Source organism: Epinephelus moara, chromosome 7, assembly GCF_006386435.1.
Source record: "Epinephelus moara isolate mb chromosome 7, YSFRI_EMoa_1.0, whole genome shotgun sequence".
Lineage (NCBI taxonomy): Eukaryota > Metazoa > Chordata > Actinopteri > Perciformes > Serranidae > Epinephelus > Epinephelus moara.
In genome coordinates, this window is record NC_065512.1 from 4,536,696 (window position 1) to 4,557,650 (window position 20,955).

The 20,955-nt window shown below is 42.8% G+C and overlaps 1 protein-coding gene across 14 annotated transcripts in view; it reads left to right on the plus strand.

Moving 5' to 3' along the window:
- The window catches only part of caska (calcium/calmodulin-dependent serine protein kinase a), a 204,484-nt gene that overhangs the window by 155,029 nt on the left and 28,500 nt on the right, over positions 1-20,955 (plus strand). For 8 of the 14 annotated variants that reach the window (XM_050048418.1, XM_050048421.1, XM_050048422.1 and 5 more), the window contains 2 exons: positions 5,451-5,528; positions 17,099-17,179. In XM_050048418.1, the coding sequence (XP_049904375.1) occupies positions 5,451-5,528; positions 17,099-17,179 (159 nt within the window). Of the gene's footprint in view, positions 1-5,450; positions 5,529-14,138; positions 14,187-17,098; positions 17,180-20,955 lie in introns of all 14 variants that reach the window. The other 6 variants (XM_050048414.1, XM_050048415.1, XM_050048417.1 and 3 more) reach the window with 1 other exon arrangement.

Here is a 20,955-nt window from a genome sequence, read left to right on the forward strand (position 1 = left end):
TCCTGTCAACGTTACGGATCAGAAGCACAGAGAGTTGTTGACTAGAGATGATACGCCGTCTCACGGTGGTCACTTCCTGTCAACCTTACAGATCAGAAGCACAGAGAGTTGTTGACTAGAGATGATACGCCGTCTCACGGTGGTCACTTCCTGTCAACGTTACGGATCAGAAGCACAGAGAGTTGTTGACTAGAGATGATACGCCGTCTCACGGTGGTCACTTCCTGTCAACGTTACGGATCAGAAGCACAGAGAGTTGTTGACTAGAGATGATACGCCGTCTCACGGTGGTCACTTCCTGTCAACCTTACGGATCAGAAGCACAGAGAGTTGTTGACTAGAGATGATACGCCGTCTCACGGTGGTCACTTCCTGTCAACCCTTACGGATCAGAAGCACAGAGAGTTGTTGACTAGAGACGATACGCCGTCTCACGGTGGTCACTTCCTGTCAACGTTACAGATCAGAAGCACAGAGAGTTGTTGACTAGAGATGATACACCGTCTCATCATTGTGACTTGGGGTGAACCGGCAGGTTTTTAGAACGTTGCAGAACGGAGCGTTGCAAGTAGTTTCCTGTTTCCTCGTCTCATCTTGAATCTTTGGTCTGAACTGGACTAAACACATCCAACATGCTAACACACATTCGACAGCATTGCCCAGATGTGCTGATGAGCAGGATGTTGAATGCTTAGGTGCTTTGAATGTTGAGATAAAGCCAAGGTGGAACTCTTTTTATTATCCTATGTATTTTGGTGTTTTCAGTTTCATATCACAACAGGAGTTTTTCAGTTTTACAACCTGTTGTGACCTGTTGCCTTTTGGGAAAGTGTTTGTTTAGTGTTCGTACGTGTGATACACAAGTGTTTGACATGTTCTTTATTTTTATAATGAAAATAGTTTACCAAAGTTGCTGGCGGGCAAAATGTTCCCTTAGTCCCCAGCAGGAGGATTGTTTCTGTGTTTGACACTTGTTCTGCTGTTCAGAGGAAATGAAAAGAAATCCTCATGTGTTTGTTTTTGTTTTTGTTTTTTGTTCCCGCTGTACCAAACATGCACTGAACCGTGACTCCTGTGTCCTGTCACACCTCTGCTCTCTTCGCCTTCGAGTGTGTTTTTTTAGCAGCTTTTCACACCTTTATTTTCACCTGTGGTTTAAAAACACTTTGTGCAGCCTAATTTCTTTAAAGCAAACTGAACTGTTGTAGTGCTGGATCTGATACTCCAGTGCACAACATGCAGACCATGAGGAGTTTTTGAGGTCAGTGTTGTTTTTGTGTCCATCACATGCTCTGTGATGATGTCCAGCATCACATGTGTAATGCTGCTGCTGCTGCTGCTGTTGATGTTGTTGTGAGAGGGAAAACAGAAGCGTGTTGAGTCTCAGGGTTGTATTGAACTGTCTGTTACAAAAGGACTGTTTGTCTGTGACTCCGTGTGTGTGTGTGTGTGTGTGTGTGTGTGTGTGTGTGTGTGTGTGTGTGTTGTGTTTTGTACAAGAGGTTAAATGAAAAATACACCAGACGAGTTACTCATCAAACATGACACAGCTTTGAATATGATGACAGTTGTTTTAGATGATCTTTTGTTAAAACAGCCGCCCTCTGCTTCGGTCGGAGCGCACAGCTGCTGCCTTTGTTCAGACTGTGTTTCAGGGACTTTTTGTCTACAAACATAAAATCTCTTAAATACACCCACACTCCTCGTCTTTGACTAGACCCATACAAGCCCGTCTAGTCTGCGCGGTTTATTAGTCAGCTGGGATTTTTACAGACAGAGCTCTTGTGTCTGTCGTCCTTCAATCAGAGAGATGAGAAAACAGTTCCTTCTTGTTAAATGTTCGATGTCGAGAAGAAAAAGAACAAAACAGAAAAAGTGGTATTGACGCTCTGACGCCAAACGAAACCAAACAGAGGGAGATAGCTGAGGACACGTGGGATAAATGAGGACAACTGCTTTGTTTTTAACCAATCTCAGTGGAAAAACACCAAAGTTTTAACCACATTTTGTCTCCACACACCAAAGATAGCTGCAGTTCCGCCACATAATACAGTTTACAGTAAACAAGGTCCTCCAGAGCTCCAGAGATGGAAATAAAAGAAGATGCAACTGAGCTGCTGATTCACAGATCCTCAAAGTAACAAAGCAAACTGTGTAACTGCAGTGTAAGAAATCTTTTATAATCAGATTTTAGCACAATATTTTTCATATATCTGAAAGCTCCTCCACATGTGGGTGTTTTTTTGTGTGTATATCAGTTCGTAGGTCAACACATTTTTCAAACTGCTGTTTTGAGTATTTTCACATAGAGTGTGACTAGTAGAGGTTGATTTTTCTGAGCTTTAGCACCATGAATAAAGGCATCAGCCAATCATGGTGTTTGAAATAACAACAACACAGAGATAAAAAAACAACAACAACAGTGTTAAAGTCCATGGTAAAGGCAAGCATGTCCAAAAATGCATCCGAGGCACTCTGACTATAATTAAAAATGCTTTATTAATACATGGATAAACCAGTGCGTTTCCATTAGAGAGTCTTCATCAGGGTGTAAAATGGATTGGAAACGGGAGGATCATGTGACACAGCTTACATGATATATAGGTGTAGCCCTACTACACAAAAAAAACACGTTGGCAGAAATTGCAAATGAAAATGACTTAAATGTATACTGTAAATAATCAACATATATAGTAACAAGAAAAAAGGTTCAAAGCCAAATAAACAGAAAAGAAACGATTTAAATAAAATAAGAATCATTATTACTAGTCCATACCCATTGGTGGCTTTGTCACCTTCTACCTATGCCAATCCTCAATGCCTATGTGCAGTTTCACATAGATTGACCACGTCAGTGAGTAGAAAAACGTGGGACAGACAGAATGACTGACTGACAGAATGACACACTGACAGTTTCCGTGATTATGTACAGCATACCATACCATGACTTAGTCATACCAAACATTAGAAACAAACACCAACATTGGTCCACAGGGGGAGCCACAGCGATCGGTCACATTTTAGCCATTGTGAAGCATTTTTCTGTTGTCATAGCGCCACCCAGTTGCCAATTAGAGTTAAATTTCTCCAGTCACCTTGAGGCGTCCTGTTCTACATATCTACCAAGTTTAGTAAAAATCCATATGGCGGTTAGGCCTAGATAAGAAATGAGCTCTCTAGCGCCCCCATTTTGTTTGATGGGGTCAATAATGGAGGGGTCCCCTCAGATTATGTGTGGTCATATGCCTACAAAGTTGCGTGGTGATGGGTGAAACCCTTGAGATGTTATACACCTTTATGTGATGAGCCACGCCCTCCGCAATATTCATTGCCTTATAGAAGCTCAGTTTTAGTAAGTTTTCCAACTTTTGCCAAGAGGGAACTTTAGATATTGGTCCCTAGATTATGTTCACCCAGTTTCATGCAGATCGCTCAAACTTCCTAGGAAGAGATCCATTTGAAGTGTTTTTCAAAAAATTCAAAATGGCGGAAAATCTATATAAGCGGAAGTTATGGGTTCTTGAGGCAAATGTGTTCCTCATGAGGAGAGGCATCTCTGTGCAAAGTTTCATGTCTCTACGACATACGGGGCATGAGATATGCCCATTCAAAGTTTGACATTTCAATGGGTTGCTATAGCGCCCCCCTTTGGCCAACTGATGTAATATTGCTTCATTGGCATCCTCCCATGACCCTCTACCACTGTGCCAAATTTCACATGGATTGACCAAGTCAGTGAGGAGAAAAACGTGGAACACACACACACACACAGAGTTTTCCTCATTATATAATAAGATAACTCAAGATAACTGACAAAAGGATTTAACAGTGTGGATGAATGGGGCGTCGGTGGCTTAGTGGATGTACAAGGCTGTTGCCGCAGTGGCCCGGGTTCGAGTCCAGCCTGTGGTCCTTTGCTGCCTGTCATCCCCTCTCTCTCTCTTTCTCTCTCCCCCTTTCACACTTGGCTGTCCTGTCCATCAAAGGCAAAATGCCCTAAAAATATCTTCTGTATATACGTATCTACAGTGGGAATGAAGTCAAACCTAAATATTCAAAGGCAGGAAAACGTCATAGGGCTTACAAAGGATCATCCCCTGTAACATATATATATAAAAACATGGCATCAGTAATATTGCACACCTAAAAGAGAGTGTATAAAACACTCATGGGTTCACCCTCACTAATACTAGTTCAAAAACATGACAAGGTGACATCACTACATATTATAGCAGCAGTGTTCCTCACGCAGTTCAGAGCTATGAAATCAGATATCAATCTCCTCTATGAGGCCTGGAAACAACACGGAGACTCCGAAGTCAGAACCAAGAGGGCAAACTTTATTACTCCTTTCAACCTTAACCAAGGCTCCGTGTCCAGGTCCATTCCTTCTGTTCTTACCTTTCACAATAAAAGCCCGAGACATATACACTGTGTAACTGTTTACCAGAGGGAACGCAAATTCACTTCAGACAGGCTGCCTGACGCTCTGGGTCTATATCTATAGTCGTTGGTCCTCTGCCTCCTCCAATGAGGTGCTACCTTTCCTAGAAGGATCTATAACTCTCAGAATTTATTTCTGAATAAAAAGATGGTGAAAATTTGTTCAAAATTGTCACTAAGCAAGTGTTGCAGTCATCTCAAATTAGCATCGCTGCCAGTATAAACAGTTTTGATGTGACATTCTATAACAACAGTATATAGGGCGGCACGCCTCACAGCAAGAGGGTTTCTGGTTTGAACCCAGGGTGGGGGAGCCCCTCTGTGTGGAGTTTGCATGTTCTCCCCGTGTCAGCGTGGGTTTCCTCCAGGTGCTCCAGCTTCCTCCCACAGTCCAAAGACATGCAGGTTAATTGGTGATTGATCAGACGGGGACATTATTAACTTTTAGGCCTCATCACAGCTATAAAACTTTGTCCAAAAACTGAATAAATTGTGCATCTTTGTGTTGCTGTAGCATAACCTTTCGTGACATTATATCTGATTAAATTAAACAAAGTAGATGATAATTTGGGGCAGCACGGTGTTGCAGTGGTTAGCACTGTCATCTCACAGCAAGATGGTGTCAGGTTCGAACACCCTCTGTGTGGAGTTTGCATGTTCTCACTGTGGCAGCGTGGTTTCCTCCCACAGTCTATAGGTGTGAATGTAAACGTGGATGGTTTAGTGACCTGTACACAACGGGATATGACCGGTATTTACAATCAACAAATCCTCCAAAAAGTCACAACTATTTTAGCTTCTTCTGGAGGTGAACATTCTCTGTTCCCGTTGGGTGTAGAAACCCATCCCACATTTAACAGAGGCTTAAATTGATCAATAATCTTTAAAAAACAAACCATGATTGGCTTTCTCTCATCTGACGAACTTGTTGATCAATCAGCTGTTATCGAGGCGTCATTGATCATCTGTGTTTCTCCGCCTGACTGACTTTTATCTTTTGGTTTCAGCTCTACGATAAGATCAACACCAAGTCGTCACCACAGATCAGAAACCCCCCCAGTGATGCCGTGCAGAGAGCCAAAGAGGTGAACACACACACTCACACACACACTTTACATACAACAGTTACACATCAGCATTAACACGAGCACACTTCCTGTTTGTCCCGTTCTTCTTCATGTGATGTGTGTGATCATGATTTGAATGGCAGACTCACTAGTCGCTGGCTTCCCTCTCTGAGCTCACACTTGTGTCTGAATTAATCCCTCCTCTCGCTTCTGGCTCACTAAAGCTCTAACTCGTCTCTGCTGTGGATCAGTCTGCTCTCCTGCTCTGTTTCCTCTGTGTGACGTCAGCGCTGGGCACAAACACGTGTGTCCCGGGAGGCATCGGTGTAAAAATGGGGAATACTCCAACTTTAACGTCATCCTTCAAAGAGAATCTCACTTTAATAAACTTGTTGGAATATCAAAAAACCCTTCATCTGAAATGTGACGGTGGAATTTAAGGGTGTGTTTGATGAAACCTCGACCTCACACTGCTCATACATTATAACTAGGCCGCTCCCTTACGGCGAATACAGCTCTGTAACACGGCGGACATTTGTCACGTCCTGCTCTTTTGCTGAAACACAGTTAATATTGGATCAATGTAACCCAGAGCTGTCACCAGAAAACCTCATTTCTGTGAAGCGAAGGTTTAAAAGGTCATTTATGCCATTTGAGAAAGTTTTATGACGCTCGGGACCATGAGAGCAATTTAATAAGTAATTTTCCAATTTTGAATGTGATGGGTGGGGGCGCTAGTAAAAATCAGTTTAGTCAGTTTCTGAAATATTGACCTTAAAGACGACGCTGCAGAGAGCTCAGATTTTGCTTTTTGCAGCTTTGCAGCCCACAGTGATGATTTATATTCCAGCGTCAGATTTCACATGTTGAGAGCTTTAACTTACTTTCTCTCATTCAATTTGTGATACAGAGGAATAAAGTCAAGGCTGCTCATGTTCACTGAGTCACTGTGATGTAGAGTGATGCAGGTTTGCAGCCTTCATAGATGTGTGCTACTGAAAAGGCGATAGCCGAGACGATGACTGCTTTCAGCTTGCGTCATGTTTTCTTTATGATGAAAAAACTCCACCACCTTCAGAAACTTGTAGGAGAAAATACGAGCAGTCCACGCTGACCAATCACTGTTATAGCAGTCTCCAAAGCCCCGTTTCTACCGAGCAGTCCGGTTCAGTTCAGCTCAGCTCGGTACACTTTTTTTTCTGTTCCCACTGTGAAAAGTTGTGGATGGTACCAACAGAACCGTTCCGTACGTCCCCATGTTTGGTCCCCCCTCTGTTGGTGGAAACGGAGTTCAGTATCTCCTCAGTAGAGGGTTTCAAGGGAGTGGATTTTCACTCCTGTATCATCCCGCTCCAACAAAAAACTCCTCTCTCGTCCCAGTCCCAGAAGAATGACTCCTGTTCCCGCGTTTATTCAAGTTAAGTTTTACACAGAGATCCCACAAACCAAAAAATGCCAGCATAATGCCACCTCAGTGTATGATTGTAGACAGCCGGCGTTCCAGGAGCAGAGAGGTGTGACAGGCTTGTGATTCCCTCCTGTCCTGCTCACGTGATGAACAGTGAAATTGCCTCCCATCCTGTGGGAATCCTGTGACCTAAAGGATTCCTGAAAAATGTCAGCCTCTACTCCGTAGCCTCCATAACTTCATGTATAGTTACATTCTTGAGGAGTCAGTCAGTCACTTATCTCATTTTCACACAACTAAAAACCCAGCTTTCCTGGAACTGTCAGTCTGTTACCTTTATAATCAAAGTTAGTCTTTCATGCATCCATCTTTATCCTCCTGAGACCCTGTGTCCTCATATAAGGACAATACATTTTGGGGTTACTTGACCTGGGATACTTCCTTCTGCTTAACTTGTGCCATGTAGTGGCAGTAAGAGTACAATACTCTAAAACTAGACGGACTGTTTATTTTTGATTAATAATGTTTGTAGTTTAGTGTGCCATACAAATTTGACCGATTTTAGTACTGTTGATTAGAAAGTACTTGTTTGCAAACACTGGAAAATTTGTATAGACTGTGAGTTCTGTTTCATTTCCTATCTAGCCTTTTTATAGTGACCCCCACAGTGCTGCTTTGTTTCATGAGATAAAAACAGATATTGATTTTGTAACTGTGGAAGATGCACAAAGACTGAGATATGTGTTTACATATCAAACATATAAATAAACCAGTTATCTGTAGAAATGCCTCTGTGCATGCAAGACCGGAAGATGCTATGCAAAGTAATTGTGTCTTGTAATCTCCTGTGGGATGGGCCAAATGATTTGGCATGACACAGACATAAACAAAATAATGAATAAATGTTTGGCACTTTTCAAGCGGGGAGCACAAAGTGCTTTCCATCGACAGCATAAAAAGAAACAAATACAGACAAAATTTAAAGAGCAGCAAAATGAAAGCACACAGTTAAAAGACATAAATAAATAAAATAAGTCATCCAACAACTGAAACTGTTAAAATAACCCTAAAATCAGGTGTTTTCACAACAGAGCTGGAAGAGTTGGTGTCAGGCACCGAGGCAAGTCTGTAAACCCTTTGAAGGACAGGATTTAACAGGACAGTTCGGATCTTCAGACAGTATATTACATAGAGTAGATGTCAGTCAGCACGCCCTCAGTTTGGAGAAGCAGGTGTGAGTCTGATATGGAAGCTCAGCAATGTGCTGCTGTGGAGAGGTCAGCAACAAAATGTCCCACCTAACTTAATAAATAAATATCAGTTTAAGTGTACACTATATTGAGATTATTTTCACTACTTAACCTCTCCATCAGACAGCCCAAGCCAACAGGGAAGCCATCAACAGCCTCAGTTCCCCAACTATGCTCTCGTCAAAGCCACCAGACTCTGATCACTTTGATCAGCTAGTTTGTGTTATTGTGTGACTTTGGTGAATCTGAACCAACCCCTCTAAACGCCAAAGACACACAATAACACAAAGTAAATAACTGGCCGAGGCAGCAGTAGACCAGCAGCTCCTGTGATCAGCTGTGTTAAATCACTGTTTTTCTCAGTGGAGTCTGGCTTTGATGAGAGCGATATAACAGCTTCATTTTCCCTCTTGAAATCACTGACAGCAAGGAAAAGCGGTGAAAATATATTTTAAATATTGCATACACTTAAACTGATACTGATTTTTTTTAGGTGGCTAAATTTGTTTTGTTGCTGACCCCTCCACAGCAGCGCATTGCTTAGCTTCCATGTTAGACACTTAGCCTGCTTTTTGAATCATGGGGCGTGCAGACTAGGGCTGCAACTAACGATTATTTTCATTGTCGACTAATCTGTCGATTATTTCTTCGATTAGTCGACTAATCATTTTATCAAAAAATGTGTTAAAATGTTGAAAAATGTCGGTCTGTCTCTCCCAAACCCCAAAATGATGTCATCTAATGTCTTGTTTCGTACTCACGCCAAAGGGTTTTAGTTCACTCAAACGGACTCAAACCGATTAATCAACTACTGAAATAGTCACCGATTATTTTAATAGTCGATTAGTCCTAGCCAAATGCCGACTTACGTCTACTGTATGTAATACACTGTCTCACCTTATACAACCCCACTGCAAAAAAAAAAAATCTGAACTGTCTCTTTAAAAACAGAAGCATAGTAGAGTTAAAGTGGCACACAAAGAAAATACTCAAACAAAGTACAAGAAGTAAAACTAGAGCACCTGTAGGAAGTGATACGAAGATGTAAACTCCACAAACACAAGGAGAAAAGGTCAGCTCTTCCTGATTTGTTTTACAGCTGCACAGAAATTATATTGACTCAAAATTAGAGAGAGATTGAATCATTCAATTATTCATGTGGAGTTATTGAGTCCTCTGTGAGCTTCCTCTCAAACTCCAGTGACCTCCTGAGGTTTGTGTGCTCCCGATCAGACTCGCTGTGACTCGGGCTGATTGTCGGAGCAGCTGTATCACAGCCCAGTGGCCTGTTTACACAGAGCTGCTTTAATAAAGAGCTCTGGCTTCTGTGTGTGACCTTCCTCATTAGAGATGCACACACACACACACACCAACAGTGTGTTTGTGGGCTATTAGTGTGGTTTTTCTTTCTTTACAGAGAGTTGCATTATGGTCTCCGGGGTCTGACCCTGGCTGTGATGACTTCACACACACACACTGTTAGTTTGGGTTGATGTGTTTACCTCTCAGTGTAAACACTCGAGCAGGATGCAGGCTGGAGCTTAACAAGGAGTGTGTGTGAGAAATGAAAAGTGTGTGAGTGTATCTGTGTGTGCAGGTAGACAAAATGCTGCCGTGTTTACGTTGTGTGCTTTGTTGAGGGGAGCAATTAAAAAGTCTGAAGAGTGAGGCAGTGGGTGAGGGCTGGCGTCTCAAAGCCCAGCGCTGTTAAGACGGGGAAAAGCATTTAGGGGAGGCGAGCTCTGTTTTATGTGGCTTTTGGTTCATGTCAAAGAGACCTGGCTAATTAACACAGCTCTGTGTACACTGTGTCCGAGCAGCTCTGCTTATAGAGTCAGCTTCACATTTTCCTACTTAAATCAGTCTGGATGGATCAAGAGTTGCAGATGGAGCCGCAACAGATGTGACGCTGTCTGTGCGAGTGTGAGGGAGTTAAGACTTTTTTAATCCGCCGTGTCTTTTATTAGTTTTCTGGCTACAGAGAAGAAACGCCACTTCAGCATCACAAACACACTAAACTCTGCTTATAACCAGACTCACTGTGTTTTCAAAGCATCTCAGAGTCGACGTTTTTTGTCCTGGCCAGCTTGAAACTCTTGGCATGATGCATGCTTGTTTCCGAAATGATTTTATCGTCTTTTTATAGGCATGAAAGTAATGCTATCTGCTCCGGGGTTTAGGAGAGCTCAGATTTGTCCCAGCAGTTCCCAGCAGATGGCGAATGATAGGAGGAATGAACACACAGTCTGGGAGACGTGTGAATACGGAAAACAGAACTTTTTGACTGCAGTGGTGTCACTCATTATAAAAAACTGTAACCACTCTGCATAGAAATTAAGTTTATTTGGATCCACATCAGTACCTCCTACTGTAGTTCCTCTAATTTATGCTTCACGGGAAAAGGAAAAAAGGAAATAAAACAGTGAAAGGAGCAAAAGCTTTCTCACAGCACTGACTGTCTTTACTGCACCTTGAATGATTATTGATTTACAGGAATACCTCAGCTCCTAAATTGTATTTATCCTTATTAATTTATAATTTATACATTACAGTACTTGAGCTCCTTCTCAAATAAACAAAAGAAAAATGAAAGTGTCAGTCTTTTCAACAGCGACTGTACGTCCCTCCCACCTCACGATCCCAACTTCTCCAATAACAAAAACAAGCAAAACTATAAAAGATATGACAGTAATTTAAATACTTAAACACATTCACAGACATTCTTTCTAACATACATAGAATTACCATAATAAATGATAAAGAGGAGTAAAGTAAAAGAAGTAACTAAAATGCTGCAGTGATGCAGGCGCTGCACCGGACCATCGTGGTGAAGAGGGAGCTCAATCAGAAGGCAAAGCTTTGGATCTACTGGTCCATGTACGTCCCAGCTCTCACCTATGGTCATGAGCTCTGGGTAGTGACCGGAAGAATGAGGTTGTGGATACAAGCGGCCGAAATGAGTTTCCTCCTTGGGGTGTCTGGGCTCAGCCTTAGAGATAGGGTGAGGAGCTCAGACATCCAGAGGGAGCTCGGAGTAGAGCCGCTGCTCCTTCATGTCAAAAGGGGTCAGTTGAGGTGGTTTGGGCATCGAATCAGTATCTTCCTGGGCGCCTCCTGTTTGAGGTGTTGGTAGGAGGCCCCGGGGCAGACCCAGAACACACTGGAGGGATTATATATCTCATCTCGCCTGGGAACACCTCGGGGTCCCTCAGGAGGAGCTGGAAAGTGTTGCTGGGGAGAGGGACGTCTCTTGGCCTGCTGCTCCTGCAACCCGGCTTCGGATAAACAGATGAAAATGGATGGATGGCTTAAAAAAAATGAATTAACATTAGGGGAAAAATACTTAAAGGTTTGTTTTTTATTTATTTATTTATTTATTTTATCGATCCAGAAAAAAACTCTTAAGATTATAAAGCTCTTTTTCAAGAGTGTCCTGGACAAGACAGGCAGCAGGATACAGTTTCAGACAGGCAATCAGAGGTGGATAAGGCCCACCATGCTATTACTTGAGTCAGAGTACAGATACTCCTGGTCAAATATTTCTCCAATACAAGTGAAAGTTGCTCAAATTATTACTTGAGTTACAGTACTGGAGTACTTGCTTTTTTGCACTGATGTGCTCGTAGAGTGAAAAGCTTCTTGAATACTGTGCAAAGCGGATAGAGATACCCACACAAACACAAAGTGACAAAAGGACAAAAGGAAGAATCTTCATCTACATCTGCTGCTGTAGCCACCATAGTAACCGCTCTACCTATCTCTGCTGATAAGCTGAGCAATCTGAGTAGCACATGTGCGAGGTAGAGGTATGGGAACACCACTTGGACAAACTATGCAGAACTGTATGATTACAGTTTATGGACTTATGCATTTTAGAAAGAGGATAAGATCATCCATTGACTTCAAAGCAAATGTAACGAGTAACGAGAGCCGTCAAAGAAATGTAAAGGAGTCAAGTAATAAGTTTCCAACATCCTATTATCACATCATATCAAAATGTATTTTAAAGGCTGGTTTTAGTCAAGCTGACACAATAAATCCATTTTCTCTGATGTCATATAAACGTAGAGTTATACTGGATTTACCTTCTGTTAATATTCTTGTTCATACTGGACGAAATCCTCAGATCACTCCTTATAGTGTAAAAATATATTCCACAGTTTATCAGAGGTTAATTTGAGGCTTCAACCACCAGAGATTAAAATCTAATTTTCCAAAGTGTACTCTTTAAAGTACAAAATTCTCCCTTTTTCTTATTATTATCCCTCTGCTGCAACCCAACAAGGAAACACAAAAGGGAATTCTGCACTGAAAAGATGAGACTCAGACTGACCTGATGTGAACTTCAGATAAACTTCTGAATACATTTTAGCACAAAACCAGGGCTGTGGATTTTGTACTCCATTACTTTGATTAAAACTGAATTATTAAAGGATCTTTTAATGGTTAGAATGAGCAGGAGAAATGATTACAGCAAAAGCAAAGCCTTGAACTCTGCACCTTTTCTTTAATGCTCCAATTCTACACATATTCATTAAGGTACCAGTGATTTAAAGGATTGTGTGCACAATTTGGCTTCGTTTATTCGTCACAGATGAAGAGCAGTTTAATCTATCTCACAAAATCTGTATGTAATAGGTTATAGATTTGTGCTCCGTAGCTGACCCACTTTTATCCTGACATTAGAATAATATACTGAATGTGCCAAAGCTTCACCTGCAGTAAATTAAACTGATTTCATCTGAAGCATGTTCACATTTAATCTGTAGCGCTTTTTATCGAAGCTTCAAACTAGGGCTGCCCCCGACTACGAATATTCCTAGTCGACCAGTAGTCATCATTTAGGGCCGTCAGTCGACTAGTCTGTTTCTGATATGAATGTAATGATTATGTAATGATAAACTGATACATTGTGCATGCCACACACTGAGCGAGCCGCCTGTTAATGACGCTGTGGGCTAATGGGCATGTAGCTACTTCCATGTTTCAGATGATACGTCATGTTTGTAGTCGACCAATGAAGATGAGTTTACATATCACCTTGGGTTCGTCCTTCACCTTCTCAAAATGATCCCACACTTTGGATTTCCTGCCCGACATGTTATTAACTAGCCTGTGGAATAACCGCAGGTACCAGCCCTGGAAATGAACCTGACTCCTGTCTGACTGCTGAGCCTGGACACTTCCTGTGTCTGTCCTTTCAAATTAAAGTCACACATGGTCCAGTCAGATAGGTTTGGATTTATTTTGACAAGGTGCAGCTGTTAATAGAGTTTTTTTTCGGCGCCTAAGAGACCAATGAACCTTTCTGGTCGACCAATGTTTGGTTGACTGTTGGGGGGCAGCCCTACTTCAGACAGAAGAATGTTGATCCACTTGGTCACTTCCTGTTTTTGTCCATCACCTGACTGTATATTAAATCCATGCAGGAGTGTACTAAGTAAACTCTGAGTGTAATTCAACACAGTTTCACCTCAGATAAACTCATTATTTAATCTTGGTTGCGCCCTCAAGGACGACCCACTCCCCTACCTTCCTCCTCCTCCTCCTCCTCCTCCTCCTGCTCCCCTACCTTCCTCCTCCTCCTCCTCCTCCTCCTCCTGCACTTTCCTTCTGTCTCCACTGATTCACTCTGGCTGACCCTGAAATGCTTTGAACCAATCAGACTGCAGCTTCCAGTCGACTCTCGTGGGTTTGTGGTCCAGCAGAGCAGCGATAAGGTGCTTCAGACTTTAACAAGGCTTTGTTCTGATTCCACTAATGCACGTCTTTACCTTCAAACCTATCAGTTCTCTTAGCGTTAGAACTAATCCTTCTTGGGAGTGGAGTGAACTGCTCTGGCTGTAGATACTAATCTCACAAATTCACAGCCCATTCAAAGCAGCTGGCACTGATTAAAGGCGGGGTGGACCGCTGTCATCACAGTCAGCAGCTTGTATAACCTTCTTCCTGTGTCTTCCTTCACTTAAGAGTTCCTCCCAAGACGAAGCAAGTGGCGCTTTGAAACATCTGGAATATGTAAGCCCTCAACTCACCACCATGGTGCACGCTGTTCACTGTACTAATGAGTAGACCAGGAGGCTGAGCTGGAGGAGGTTCGGACTGAGGGGGAGAGTTGGTGTTATCCATTAATATCCATGAAGGCTGCAGCTAATGACTAGTTTTATTATCGATTCATCTGCCCATTATTTTCTCCATTAATCAACTAATGGTTTTGTCTTTAAAATGTCAGAAAGTCAAATTTGTGATTTCCTAGAGGCCAAGGAGACGTCTTCAGAGGGTTTGTTTTATCCAACCAATGATCCAAAAATCTGAAGCAGGTCACTGAAGTTTATTATTATTATTTTTGACAAAGAAAAGCTTGGAAGTGTTGCGTATAAAGCACGAAATAAGCAAGTATTCTCATTTTTTTTAAATTTTCTTTTGCAAAAGAATATCGACTAAAGCAGTAACTCAATTTCTTAAATAGTTACCGATTAAGTTATTAATTTTCTGGTCATCAACTATCGATTAATTGACTAATTGCTGCAGCTCTAATATCTATCCACCAATTCAGAATGAGTTTATATTTACAAAAAATTATAAAATTAATCAGTGTGAACATTAAATATCTTGTCTTTGTGCTGTCTTCAACTGAATATAGGTCAAAAAAAGATTTGCCAAATCATGTATTCTGTTTTCATTCATGTTTTACGCAGCGCCCCGACTTTTTAGAACTGGGGTTATATTTAATAACTTTCTGTTGTGTTTGATCAGAATGTACTGAACAATAATCTGAGTGAATCAGTGTGAACATTTGAGCAGGAGGAATTATCAGACCTGCTGTGAGTGTGACTCAGAGTCAAAGTATTATATATATATATATATATATATATTTAATCAGGTGGTGTTGCTGAGTAATTGAGACCTGACAAACAAAAGCACAGACATTATTTAATAGACTCCGAGTTTAAGAGGGATGAGACGCTCAATCTTTAAACTCCTCTGTAATTTATTCCATTTACAAGGTGCAAAGTAGAGACAGGCAGTTTGTCCAGGTTCAGTGTTCACCTGAGGAGGAACTAGAGTGAAGCAGACCTCAGATCTGCTCTGGTGAGAAGAGAAGTGATGGATTGGGGAGGCTTTTGTAGGAGACCTTTATGGTTCTTTTCTTGATAAATATCATTACAATGATCAACTGCATCAACTTGTTTTAAAAGTTCACTGTGTCAGATTTAGAGAGATTAGTGTTATATAACTTTAAGGATTGCAGATTGCAACCAGCTGAAACTTCTCCTGGTTAGAATTCCTTCAGTGTTCATTGTTCAGGAGGCTTTTACCAGGAGCCAAATCATCTGCAGAGGTCTCTTCCTCTCCAACACAAAGACACCAGGGGCCTCATGTACAAAGACTTGCGTGGATTTCCTACTGAAACATGGCATACGCTTAAATCTAGAAAATGTCGTACGCACAAAAACATCCAGATGTATGAATATGTGCATACGCATGAATCCAAGCATATTTCCTTTGTACATCCCAATCAACGTGGAATTGAGCGCACATGTTGGAGTCCACTCTCCCATTTAAATATGCAAATCATATTTAAATGGGCCCTGCACCTGAGATTCCCCTCTCTGCACGATCAGAAAACTAAAACAAAAGAATGAGTAAGACAGGAAAAAAGAAAAACTTCACAGAATGCGAATTGGAGACGCTACTCACTGAAGTGGAGGCACGCAAAAATGTACTTTTTGGCACGCTGTCCTCCGGCATCAATATTAAACGCGAGAGGAGTGAGTGGGAGAGTGTGTGTGATTCTTCCACCTGCTTATTTTTCTAATAACTTAAGATCCAGACGTTCAGGAGTTTTTTGCTGTGAGCGGAATTATACACAGAGGTCTCTTCGTCTCCAAAACAAACGGACCGGATTTAAATCAGTAAAAACACTGAATAAAACACTTTCACATTACAAATCAGTGTTTTTCTGGCGCTGCTCGTCATGGAGGGGCTGCTAACAACGGTGGGACACAAAAACCTCAATGTCCTTGTCTAGAGCCAGTGTTCGGTTTGTTATTATAATATGCATTTGTATATACTGTATAAAATGTAATTTGCTGTTTCTGGTATGTATTTTACGGAGATCATCCAGTGACAATCACGTGACCGGAGCATATGGATTTAAAGATGCGTCTTTATACATACAGCTAAGTCTGAAGAAGAGCATTAACTCGAAACGTAACTCGTGGATGTGCTAATAAACTGCCCTGCAGGGAGCTGAAGTGGGCAGACCTCTGTTCATGTTGTTTGCGACAGTGGTGACTCTACCAATCACATTGCATGACAAAATATGAAATACTTATAAGATCGGACAGTTTCAGTGTGGAGGCAGGGAGATGTTTTGTCAGCCTTCAGGAGCAGCTCAAGATTGCAGCATATGGTTTTGATGGCGATGAGTGCCGCCGTCTCCTGAGCGTGACAAGTAAATGTGATTATCACAGTTTAGAGATAATGAATACCTGAATGTACACACACTCGCAAACTGCACACTCCTCTGATTGACAGGCAGACTGAAGCGACAGAGTGCAGCGTAACTCCACAATGCAGGTTTCACTCACACACTCACACCCTCAGAGGCCTCACCTCTACAATGCCACATTCACCATTCAGGCGCAACATAACTGGAGCTGACATCAAGTCACGTCTAAAGGGCAGGAGGAGGGGCAGAGCCTTGACCAGTCTCTTTGACTCTCTGAGTGGTGTCTCACATTGGCTGTTGGACATGTTGGAGGCGGTGAAAGTTTGAGGGCGGCTGTGAGGTAGTCGAGTCGCTCTGTATATACTGTCTGAGGTGCAGCAGGTATGGCAGGGCGCTGAGGTGTGTGTGAGTGATGTGAGGAAGAACTTCAGATCATAAACTGTTGTAATATTTCTTCCTCTCTCTACATCGACAGGTACTGGAAGAGATCTCCTGCTACCCAGAGAACCACGAAGCTAAAGAACTCAGACGGATACTGACCCAGCCACATTTCATGGTGAGTCAAAACACACACACGACTCATGTCCGTTGTAGCTCTCAGACGGGTGCAGGAGGCCTCTGTACAAACAGACGTGAGCTCGACGAAGCGCGATTGAATCCGTGTGTCTCTGCTCGACAGCCTCTGCGGGCCTCAGCCTTATATTCTGCAACTTGTGAGGTTAGAAAGTGCTAAAAGAGAGCAACACAAGTGTGAGGCTTTTACAGCTTTATTTTCTGCAGCGTGGTGTCAGTTAGAGCGCTAAGTGGTTTCATCTTAACAAGGTCACAGTTTTTGTTTTTTATTTCGGTATATAATTAACATTTGGATACAACTCTGCTTCTGAAAACAACATTCAAGAGTAATTCTGCTGAAATAGACGTGCCTGAGTCTGAGCACTGAGCAGCAAGGGTTAATCCAGTCAAGAGAAAGTCACTATGGGCCTGTCAGCAGCCTCCCCTGCTAATCCTATCACATTAACGCGTCTGATGTCCGTCTCTGATCAGTGGCCTGCTCGATGATATCAGACAGACGGACCAACACAGAGGGGGAGGCAAGGGAGGGAGGAGACGTGAAACAGAAGGAGGGAAAAGTGTATCAAACTGCAGTGATAAGGAGCGAGAGGAGATCAGTGATGAAGATGAATGGAAGGAGAGGGTTCAGACTGCGAGGTGAGGAAGGAGGGGAGGTGTGGATGGAGGTCAGTAAGGCGTAGTCTGATGCGATGTGCTGTGTCGGGTCAGAGGCCCGGCTCCCTCATAGCGCTACGGGAGCGTAAACTGACGGAGGGAGGGAGGAAGAGAGGCACCGGCGAGTTCTGCATTCCGATGAGTTCAAGTGAGAGCGAAGTTCAGACGACACCACACCAGCGAGGAGTGAGAGTGAAGTGTTTAAAGGAATAGTGTTTGTTTCCTGTCCTCACTAGTTCTACATTTTGGGAATTATAATTATTAGCTTTCTTTCCATGAGTGAGACGAGAATATCAACATCACTCTCATGTCTGTGCTACAACAGTGTCCTCCTTTAAAGGTCCAGTGTGCAGGGTTTAGGGGCAGAAATGGAATGTGATATCCATAACTACACTTTCTGTAGTGTATAATCACCTGAGAAAGGGAATCATTGTGGGTTTTTTTACCGTAGAATGAACTGTTTATATCTACACGTGGTCCTTGTCCATGGTGTCCGCCGTGTTGTTTCTACAGTAGCCAAGAACGGACAAACCAAACACTGCCTCTAGATAGGTCCATTTGCATTTTTCAGCAGCCACTGTAGTTCTCCTGCACCAGGGATACTCAACTTGCTTTGCTCAGGGGACACTTTTGCAAACAAACAGGAGGTCAGGGGCCAGTCACAGCAGATCAACATAGTTCAGGTGTACACAGGGACATTTCTGAAGCCCTTTTTAAACAGGAGTTGTGCAAATTTGCAGGAGAGCCCAGTCAGTCTTTTTTCAGCATTGGCAGTATAAAAACAAAATCGGGGAGTGCAGCAAAATGCCGCCTACCTACTTTTGTTTATACAGAATGTGCCTTTTTCGGGGCAATGGGGGGCGTGAGCAAGTAACAAAACGTGTAGCTCAGCGTGTGACGTAAACAGTGACGTGGGAGGGAAGCCGCGGCTGGTCAGTCCTTCGGCGATTCTCTCGTAAGTCGGCCCGTTCTTCACCGTCCCCGTCATCTGACGGTTAATGGCCTCTTCGTTTGCGAGGACAAGGAGGGCGCGCAATTCCTTGTCTCCCCAGTTGCTCATCTTTACAGTGTCTGTCAGGTTTGTGTTTCCCTCTTGCTACTAGCTGCTCGCTAATTCCTGCTATCAGCTGTTTCCTGTTTATCCACCGCCAGTGACTCGCATGTGCGGCGTCATCAACAGCTCCTCCCACAAGTCATCAACAGCCCCTCCCGTGGCAGAAGGCCGCCTCAGTCTGTTTAAACCAAAGGGGTTTTGCCAATATGTCTACCCTACGAGGCGGAAAATTGGGCACCTCGGATCAACTCGCCAATCCAGCTCTGTGTGTCTAAACACTCGCAGCTTGCCGGCAAAACGGCCCAACATTCACCGAAACTGGCAGCGTAAAATGAGGACATTCAGGGCCTAGCTGACACCTCTGTCAGAGGGTCTGGAGGATCCTCCTCTTGCACTTTTTCTTGATGAACAAGCTCTATTTTGAGGGGTTTTATGCACTCCGGTGTTTTATTTACATTAAAAGTACAAAAAAGATCCCAATATGAATCAATTGATTTTAATGGTTGGGGGGTCTCACGGGCTAGATGCCACTAAATCCTACACAGTAGCCAGTCAGCTTGTAGTGAAGTCCGCTGGTCAAGTCAAAACGTTTTGTCATGTATGTTATTTCCTTTCTGTCGAGCTACACCCACAATCCATATCACCACACAGAAGGAAGTGTGCATGTACTCATGGACGAGACGCTCGTGACAGAGCTGTAAACATTACAGAGGTGTGACTTCAGCTATCTCAGTGGTGCTAGGTGAGCTAGTAATAAAAGCACTTCCTTCTGAGCAGTGACACAGTTGGTGGGTGTAGTTCGGTAGAAAGAAAATAGTTCCTACATGAAACTGCTCACAGCAAGTTCTGTGGATTACCTTTTGAAACCGGGTTATGATTTCTAGAAAGAGACATTGATGTTGAGTTGCTCAAATCTATTTCTGTGGCACTTTGAGCACCTCAAGCCAAGTGCCGTCTAGTTCCATTATACTGGAGAGAATAATGATAAGAATAAACTTTATTTATTGGGCACTTCTATACAAATAAAACAGCACAAAGTGCTCTATAAAAGGGAACTACATGCTCTGAGTGCTTCACCTGAAAATAGACAGAATGAATATAAAACAGACAAACAAGGCAATTCAGGAAATAAAAATATAAATACAAATAAATACAAAAAATAAAACTAAAAAATAGATGAAAATAGAGAACACAGAATGCAGCATAGCTCAAAGCACACATCTGTCACATCTAAGCTGTAACTGTAGAAAGGTGAGGTCCACCCAGAGTGCTGCGCCGACCTCCTGTTCCCCTCTTTAAGACGAATTATTTGAAAGCTCCTGCAGCAGTTTATGTCACTGTGTGACCTCAGTGTTTTCTGCCGTGACCTTTTCTGTCCTCGGCTACATTAACAACATCTGTGTGTTTCACTTTAACACCTCGATGTCAACAGGTATCTACAGGATGTTTGTGAAGTCCACAGTTGTTTTGAGTGCTGCAGGTTGTTTTTGAAAAGTTTTCTTTTCACAGAATTTGACCGGGGCATCAGATAATCTGAAAATCTCTCCTCTAAGGTTGCGTTCTCACACTCACTCAAGCACATCCACATGGCACGGAAGGATTAGTTAACCCCTTAACCCTGTCCTCATTAGGGCACAGTCACACACACACACACACACACAACCGTAACTTCCTCTGTGTCTCGGAACATGAAGTTTCTTTTATGTGATGTAGTTTGACATGGAAGTTAGAAACGCTGCCACTGCCTTCACGTCTCTGCCTCTCTGATCTGTGTGTGTTCGTGTTTGTGTGTGTGTGTGTGTGTGTGTGTGTGTGTGTGTGTGTGTGTGTGTGTGTGTGAGACGCTGAGGGAAGACAGTGACAGGTTCCCCCTTTGTTGAGGTTTGATTGCCGTCCTCTGAAGTTCAGACTGGTTTGTTAAAGTGCCACTCAGGGGCTTCTGCGGCTGTCGGAGGAGCAGAGAGGAACACTCTGTGGGTGTGAGGCACCAGCGGGCTCTGCAGCTTCACAACGCACGCTGCTCTAACTCAAACAGACACAGGGGCGACACA